This window comes from Orussus abietinus, unplaced genomic scaffold (assembly GCF_000612105.2).
Source record: "Orussus abietinus isolate OABI.00-Male unplaced genomic scaffold, Oabi_2.0 scaffold391, whole genome shotgun sequence".
Lineage (NCBI taxonomy): Eukaryota > Metazoa > Arthropoda > Insecta > Hymenoptera > Orussidae > Orussus > Orussus abietinus.
The window spans coordinates 71,299-80,065 of NW_019394706.1; the positions used below are offsets into that span (position 1 = coordinate 71,299).

Sequence of the window (8,767 nt, forward strand, 5' to 3'; positions counted from 1 at the left end):
GCGTGCACACGTACACGGGCACACACCCATGCGCACCGCTGGCCTATGCGTGTGAGCCCCTTCCCCCTTTCCCCTTGCCCGCAAGCCCCTGGGCCCCTCGTGAGCGTGCACACGGGCACGCACCCATGCACACCGCTGGCCTATGCGTGTGAGTCCCCTTACCCCCAACCGCCTTGCCTACCCCGCCCGTCGGACTCCGCTACACCCTCTGAAAGGTTGACGCAACGTTTTCTCCCTCACTCCCGCGGACGACACCATCAAGATCGGAATTTGCCGTCAGCCATTCGATTCCCCGAATTCTGCCATCCGCCACTCGATTCCAAGAATCTTGTCGCGAGTCTTCCACCGCTGCGGGGACCAAAGGTGCCGACGCGATTCTTGGAATCGAGTGGCGGATGGCAGAATTCGGGAATCGAATGGCTGACGGCAAATTCCGATCTCGATGGTGTCGTCCGCGGGGGTGAGGGAGGAAACATTGCGTCAACGTTTCAGAAGGTGTAGCGGGGCCCAGGGGCTGGTAGGCAAGAGGAAAGGGGGAGGGGCTCACACGCATAGGCCAGCGGTGCGCATGGGTGTGTGCCCGTGTACGTGTGCACGCACAGGAGGGGCCCAGGGGCTTGCAGGCAAGGGGAAAGGGGGAGGGGGAGGGACTCGCACGCATAGGCCGGCGCTGCGCATTTGTGTGTGTGTGTCCGTGTACGTGTGCACGCATACTAATCTGTCCAGAACCGGCCCAGTATACCTACTGAGGCGGTTCTTGCCCATCTCCTTAGAGACTCCGCCGCCGCCGCCGATTAAAATACTTTGCACGATGTCGGAAAACGAGTCGTCTTGATCGAAATGTTCCCGCGCGAAAACAAATGGTTTGAATTCTAGCCAACTACTGCTTAAAATCTGCATTATCGACCGAACAATCTACTTCACCGATCGAGCAATCTACCTTTTTGCAGGTCTAGCAATCTACTTTACCGACTTATGGGCGCAGGGGTCTATCATACCGACGTCGGACACGCGTACGTACGTGGCGGCTTGCGAGAAGAGGGTATTACGTCATCAGCAGGAGGCATGGTGGGGGGGTCCGAGGAACGGGGGCGGGTGGGGGTGTAACGTTTCAGTGCGAGGCGTGCTGGGAGCATTAGTGGGAGACATGATGGGGGCATTACTGGGGGGCATGGTGGGGGGGGTCCAGAATACGCCTTTTGATATCTACTCGGAATACTTAAGTGGTAACATAAGCTGGCGCGTCACTTTACCGACATTTATATTTATGTTGGCTTTTTACAGCCTACGTTGAGAATTATAAGAAATAAAGCATTCCATATGTCATTTCGTTAAAATAATGATGAAGAGATCATCGTAAAACTGTCGAAATCTCGTGAATTCATGACTTTTTAATTCTAACGGACCAACGGCGCCATCTGTGACGTTTAGCTTCAACTAAATTTTTGCTCTGAATACACGTGTTAGTCACGGGACGAGCATTGCGATCCTTGGTTTAAAGTATTTTCCACACCTGACTCTGTAATATTCCATTTTTACGGTATTCTAAATTGTTCGAGCTAGGTCCTGAAACCACTCATTTTCGATTCTAAGCCTCCAAGAAGAAACATTGAAACCGTGCACAGACCACGCCATATTGGTTCTAGTCCATGACAAATAGATACATTTTTTATAACAAATGAAATTTCATGAGTTTCAGGACCTACTTCAGTTCTAAACTAAACAGATTGGAATCTAACATAACATTTATTAAAATGTTAATCATGTAACGAAATGTTATATTTACACAATTCATGAATTTCAGTTCTAGTACATTCATATAATAATCTTTATGCAACAAATTGACACTAATACTTATAGAAGAACGTTCGAATAACTATGCACTAACGCTATTTTAGTTACAGTTAGCATAATGTACTAATGATATGTATTAATATATACAATAAAATACATCTAATATTAATAATAATAATATTACATAATAATGATAGTAAAAAAAATGTAGTTTCTCAAGATGCACATCTATTCTTTTGTTAATGACGATGCATTTTTTGCTATTTACATTTTGAATTTGATTAGATATTAACAATCTCAGATAGTATACTACTTAATGTAATAATAGGAATAGGTAATATTTTAGAACACTATTGATATAGAATATTTAAGCACTGATTTAATGTATGTAGTGTAGCGTGAGCTGTCGCTTTTAAAACTAATAATTCAGGATCCAAATATAAACTGGAATTTTCAATAGAACGTGCCAATAACAAATTAAGTTTTTCAACTTTGTTAAGTTGCTCTCGACAATTGGCAAATGCATCGAGAACTTCTAATTTAGCTACAGGATTTCTGGTAGAGTTTACTGAATGCTCTCGTGGAGGCAGAGGTGGATGACTGCTAGCTATAGCTCTTGTATACATTTCCGTAACTGCTCTTAGCTTATCGACCCATTCTTGTCGAGCTCTTGCATCGATAGCTCTTAACTTAATCATGTCTCCTATGAAAATATTTAATTATTTATTAAATTATGCAGTGGCAAACAACCTACATCCACTCGTACTAACAGAACTATTATATCTGGTATTCAGTTACCTGTGGCAGAGTTCACTGTGAATGTATTGGAGTCTTCATCACTTGGTGCAATAACAGCTCCAGCCAAATATATTGAACACCGAGGTCTTTGGTTTTTCTCAGACTCGCTAAGAAAATAGTGAAGTTCTCCGCTCTCTGGACTTAGAATGAACCATCGATACTGCCATCCTTTCATTGCATTTGTATATTTATGAAGTAACCCTTCATAAGATTGCCTTATCTGAGTATTCATGGTGGGTTGTATGTAAGCCACTGCTAATTACTTAACATCGTAATTCAAATCACAAAACTTCTTCTTCACAAAACGACTTCTACTCACTTAGTTGTATATCATCCAGTAAATTAGCCCAGAAATACTGTGAACAGGATGATTAAAGCTCCAAGACCAATTCCAAGTACTTAATTATAAATTTGAAGAAAGTACTTTGTTAAAAGAGCAAGTATTTTGTGTTCTTTATAAAATTCTTAAAAGATAATGTTTTTAAAATGCATATTTTTTAACTATATTCTACTTACACTGGACACGTCTCCATCGCACCCCTAAATCCGGGATTTATCGGGTACGGATCCAGTGAATCGTATGTCTCCATCGTATTACAAAATAAGCAAGTTCGAACCTCTCAAAACACCTTCGGTGAACAAAAATTTAGCCAAATACATTTATCTTTATTCAATTAATTGCGAAAATAGCTCAACCTGCTACCTTCTCATGAAAAGCTAAAATCAACTATTTTTGTCAAATATAGTAGAACATTAATCCATTAAAGACTCAGTTAAAATCTTTTTGCCAAATGTCACAGTACACTGTCATTCGTCGATGGTTTCCTCCATCCGTACTGCCCTCTCCGGCCGCGCAGCATACTAGCGACGGGAGCAGCGCTGAATTTGAATCGCTCGAGGGGCAGAATGGATTTCCTAAAGAAAATAAATATTTATGAACAAAAACAATTAATGAAAATGATTGAAATAGTATTGTGAAGTGGCCCTGACCTACGTAACGTAGTTTTTGTTAAATGATTATTGACAGAATTTCTTAAAGAATATATTAAAACATGTTTTATTAAAAGTTGACAAGTTTCTTAGCGATTCAATCGTTCCAACCACAGAGCAAAAGTTAGAATATTATCTTAGCTTAAAAAAAATAGTTTATTAATATTTATACAGTGAAATGCAGCAGGAAAATTTACAATGCATCTACTTTCGGACATAGAAATGGAATCATGATTTCATGTCTCTTATATATTTACGTTTTACACCATTCTTCGTATTCCTCGAATAAATGGACACCTGTAAATCATTAAATGAGCATGTAAATGAGCACCCGTAAACATAAGAAAGACTTTTCTTATCCGAGTTTTTTTATAAACGCAAATGGGAATAACTTTTATGAATTGAATTCGTTCGAAAGAGGTATCCAAAACGTAAAACACCATTTTCTATTTCGTATTTGAAATAAGAATAATAAACTATTCTGGATTTCCAATATTTAATAGATTTTGAATCTATTTCCATTTGAAAGTAAATACTCCCAGAGAAATGAGAATATTTGAAAAGAATTGATCAGAATGATACTTGTTCTATCAATTGAAATAACTCTCGAAAAAGTTAAACAACACGCGTAACTCGAAATAGCCACTTTCGCAAAAATTGATGAAATTAAATTGTTTACTTGCATTTTACTGCGACGGGAATTCCTATCCCTGGTCAGCAAGTAGTCGTACGCCCGATGTAAATTAAGAAAAAGGGTGTCAAGCCCGATCATCGGCTCTTCCGGAAGCCCGATTTATTTAAGGCGTCAGGTGCACACGCGCACCTCGGGATCCCGGCACCCAGTAGTGCGAGCAAGCCGACTCGGTCCAATCGACGGGACCCACCCGGGCGAATCCGACCGGCAACTCAGCCCCGCGAGGACCTTACGCCCTTCGCGGCACGGTAGAGTTGGGAGGTTCGTTATGAAGGAGGCACGAGTGAGGAGGAGTCGATTTCGGAATTCGCCGGAACGGCAAGGTCAATGAAATAATAAAACCAAGGTTGCGACAGACAAGCCCTTCGGAAGATTTATTCCGTGAACGGGCCCTACCACAGAAGCGTGTCACAATATCATAAAGGACTCTACGCACAGAGTCGGGACGAGAAAACTAAAGTAAGGTACCAGAAAATTAACAGGACCAATTCAGAAAACTAAGGTACGCGACCGAGAAAATCGAATTCCCCGGTGGAAGTCCGAACAGGGTACAACACCCTAGCGGGAGGACCTTTTACGTGCCCCGTCGGACCTCAGTAAGAGCCCGGTGCCTTCGGTAATTGCGCAACAATATTCGGCACCGGCTCCCGGTATGGTCCTTCACCTCCCACCCACTCCGACCGCCTGCTTACCAGCAGCCACGGTAATAACGAACCAATTACAATTACGAAAAGAAAACGATACGGGGCGCGATACACTCTAGCGGGTGGGAGTCTCCGCCCGTCGGAATTTAACAATAAAAAAACTCGAACGCTTACCGCAGCCCGCTACGCTCACAAGAGACGGGAATCGGTAACTGGAATGTCCTCTCTAGACGAAAGGTCTGCCCGCGACGACATCCGGGAGTTGCGCGGAAACAAACGGGATCGAGAACTAAATTACCCGGATCTAAACGGACTTGTGACAATCACGGCGCGGTATTGGCTCACGACGCGGACGATTCGGACAATGGCGGTCTAGGAGGCCTCCTGGTCAGGTTCGAGCTCACCGGTAAGAAGTCCGCTCGGAAAGACGGTCCAGTTACTCTTTCCAAGCGGCAACACTGCTGCGCCTCTCAGGGCGAATCGGTACGGCGCCCAACGGAATGTATCGGGACGGCGCCCTTTGGGAGGTAACGGCACGAGGCGCTGTCGCTGACGGGATGGGACGACGGCAGTTGTGACCGGTACGGTAGTCCATCTGGCAATCACGGATACGCCGGAAAATCCTTTGTTCCGGCGCCGATGTCCTCCTAGTGGGTCTCGCGGAACTTCTTACCGGGCATCGACCAGCCCTCTCGCCTAGTTTAATTAGGTCACTAGGTCGCTTAATTAAGGCGACCGCTGACTGATGGCAGCAGCCCCCCCCCCCCGCCCTGAATTCGAGGCCCTGCGCGCTGTCCGTGAGCCTATGAAAATTATATCCGCGAGTCGATGCGCCCGTCGCCTGCGCACCACTGAGTCTGTCGCAAGTTTTACATACATTTCTAAAATAATACAACGCTTATGCTAATGATTGCCAAAGGGACTCCTTCCCGCTCCGACCCTGAGAATCCCTTCTGACGGGCAAAGATTTTGCCACGTCACAATACAAATACAAGTCATAAAATTACATGTCCGAAAAAGGCATGGACAACGAAGGGTAAACATTACGACTAGATGGCACAGTTAATTCGAGGCTACAGTTCTCGCTAAGAAATCGATCTTCCTTTCCCTCTGTCAACTACTTGAACACGGTCATCTCAAAATGACAATCCACTTTGTGAGCCGTGGAAGGAAGGGGCGATAAGGACCGGATGAACGAGTCCAAGCGAGAACGCCGTCGGGAGACATAAGACCCGCAAGAGAGCAAGGGAGAACGCCGTTCCGGAAGGGACGAGGCCGTAGCCCGGGGTAGAAAGAGGGTCTTCATCGCCGACGTGAAAATATTGAGAATAATCTGTTTATCGGGCAACCGGCATCGAGACCCTCACAGCAAGGGGTGGAAGGCCTGAGACCGGAGTTTTGAAAGTGGTAATGGAAGCACGAGGTCAAGAGACGTAAAAACCCTGGAAAGTGTATAATCACTTTATTACCTTGCGGCGGTAGGACCTTTTCCCTGTTTACCCTGTCGATGAACACGACGAGAACAGCGCTGATCGGCGAAAAAGGAATAAATTTTATAAATATTAACAACTGCAATATCGTCACACGGGGTCAATCAGTACGATTTTGAGATGTTTATGTTAGTAACATTTATTTATTTCTTTTAACAAGTTGGTTTCAATTTTAGATAACTGACAAATATCCTTGAATGCCATTAAGAAGCAATTTATAGGGTAAACCATAGTTTTGATATAATTTTTTCTGTAGATGCCCCAATTGTCTCCAAGTTGGGGGTCAATAGGTACACAAAATTATAAATATTAGGTCGACACTCAAGAAACAAGTTTTTTTTTCCAATACAAAATACAATCTGCTATTAGGAATACCATGTGCAACCCTTATCAAACATGTGTTTTCTTGTATTTATTAGTAACTCACGCTGTAAAAAACGCAAGTAAATTCATCTAGTTTTCTGAATTAAATGTGGCGTACTCAAAAAACCAGTTGACCCAATTTAGATTTGGAGCTGTCAATTCTGTTTCAGTCAAGTTTGGAGTAGATTCAGCTACAAAATGTGATTTTGCACTAAATGTAAGTTGAATCAACTCGCTTATTGAGTTCGCCATATTTAACTCAGAAAATGAGTTGAATTTACTCATTTTCTTCCCGCGCTGAAGTAAAACAACAATCTAGAAATTCGTAGAAGAAAACATAAATGCTAGTCTTTCTGAATGTCTTAAAATACTTTTTATTCTCCTTAAAAATAAGCATCCAATATAAAACTTTATACATTTCTTTAGTATCTGTCAAAGTTATTTGGTCCCGTTTTTCTCGCTCGAGTGCAGTCTGAAAGGTTTCTTGGGTGTCGTTTTTATACACTCGATGGCCAACCTTCTTAACGTAGTTTCCGACCATCTTTTCCCGATTCGCCTCGACTAATACACTGAAAAGGAAATGAATTGCTAGAAAATTGATGGTTTAATTTTTCTCAACCTGACTTCAAATACATTATTGTAAAATGTAGTCAAAAGATTGAAGTATGCACAAATTGAACGAAGAACGCTGGAAAACCTTAATATAAAAATTAATTTTATGAAGCAATGAGAAAACCACAGGATTTCTCTCTAATTTTCAAATTTGATTACATGAACACGTCAAACTTACGACAGTAAAAGATTGAACTATAATTGGACAGAAAATTTTATATTCCGGAACGAATTAACATTTTTGCAATATGATATTATATGCAACCAAGTTGCAGCATATTTCGCGACGGTCGAACAGCCCCGTTACAGCCCAAAGTAAATTTAAATGGCCAATATTTCATTATATGAATTATCTGACAAAGGTGACACATGTAGTGAAAAGGGTAGGAGATGGTGAACCATCCAAAAAGCGTATTCCGTCGACACTCAACCTCGGCGGTAGCACGAGGGCGGTGCGGTAAGGGGACTGTATACTTGTGTCTCTCTATATCCGCCCTGGAGGCCGTGTGTCCGAGTGAGATAGCCTATTTGATGCGCTATCACTCTCATAGCACAGGACAGACTTATGCGTCCGGGTTTCGGGCCCTGACCAGATATCGCTTTCGTGTTGGCGTGGCCTGCACGGCTCGGCCGCCGACTAGGGGCTCGAGGGGTGTGGCGTTCTCGTTTGCTCCTACGGATCGCAATAGCCTCGTGCTTCCATTACCACTTTCAAAACTCCGGTCTCGGGCTTTCCACCCCCTGCTGTGAGGGTCTCGAAGTCGATTTCCCGATAAGCGTTTTAATAAGCGAATAAGATTATTGTCAATGTTTTCACTTCGGCGATGAAGACTCTCTTTGTACCCTGGGTTACAGCTTCGTTCCTTTAGTCCCTTTTTTGGGGTCCTCCGAAATCCTCGAACGACATCCGATGTGCAAACCCCACGCACGCCTCTGGAACTGTACAAAACTTCCACTTCCTCGCTTTTCCTTGACAAATCGGCTGCATACCAAAATGCAATTCATTGGCTCAATTAACCTATACAAAACTTTCTTTCCAAAACTCCGCCTCTCTAAACCTCTCTCCGGGGCATTCATGTTGCTCAACTTTCGTCCCTAACTCTAGATTCGATTGAACAGCCGCGTGGCCAGCAGCCGGCCTTTGAGATTCCTTCGGTCTCCCGTACGACTTTACGCGTCCGCGGTATCTTTAACACTTTACCGACCGCTAGCGACTGAACGGCATACGCCCGTCCGACCGGCCGCTCAGCCACGGATTCTCCCTGGCACCGGCTCTGTTTCGGTTTAGACTGTCGCGCGGGAGTGTCGGCTCCCTTCGTACGCTCAAGTAAAATTGTCTGCTTTTTGTTATTATAGGATAATTGGATTTAATAAAATCTTTT

General features: G+C 43.6%; 1 protein-coding gene across 7 annotated transcripts; it reads right to left on the reverse strand.

The window, feature by feature from the left end:
* Positions 1-1,761: 1,761 nt before the first annotated feature.
* On the reverse strand, positions 1,762-3,383 carry LOC105698579 (oxysterol-binding protein-related protein 11). Of its 7 annotated transcripts, none has more exons than XM_012422941.1 (4): positions 3,109-3,383; positions 2,912-2,948; positions 2,593-2,793; positions 1,762-2,497 (listed from the first exon to the last, which is right to left on the reverse strand). In XM_012422941.1, exons 3-4 carry the CDS (start codon positions 2,765-2,767, stop codon positions 2,145-2,147), a joined length of 528 nt encoding a protein of 175 aa, XP_012278364.1. In that variant the 5' UTR covers positions 2,768-2,793; positions 2,912-2,948; positions 3,109-3,383; the 3' UTR covers positions 1,762-2,144. The 7 variants fall into 7 exon arrangements, with proteins under 7 accessions (XP_012278364.1, XP_012278363.1, XP_012278361.1 ...); XM_012422940.1 differs by having other exon boundaries at positions 2,593-2,812; XM_012422938.1 differs by having other exon boundaries at positions 2,593-2,844.
* Between the last annotated feature and the right edge of the window lie 5,384 nt (positions 3,384-8,767).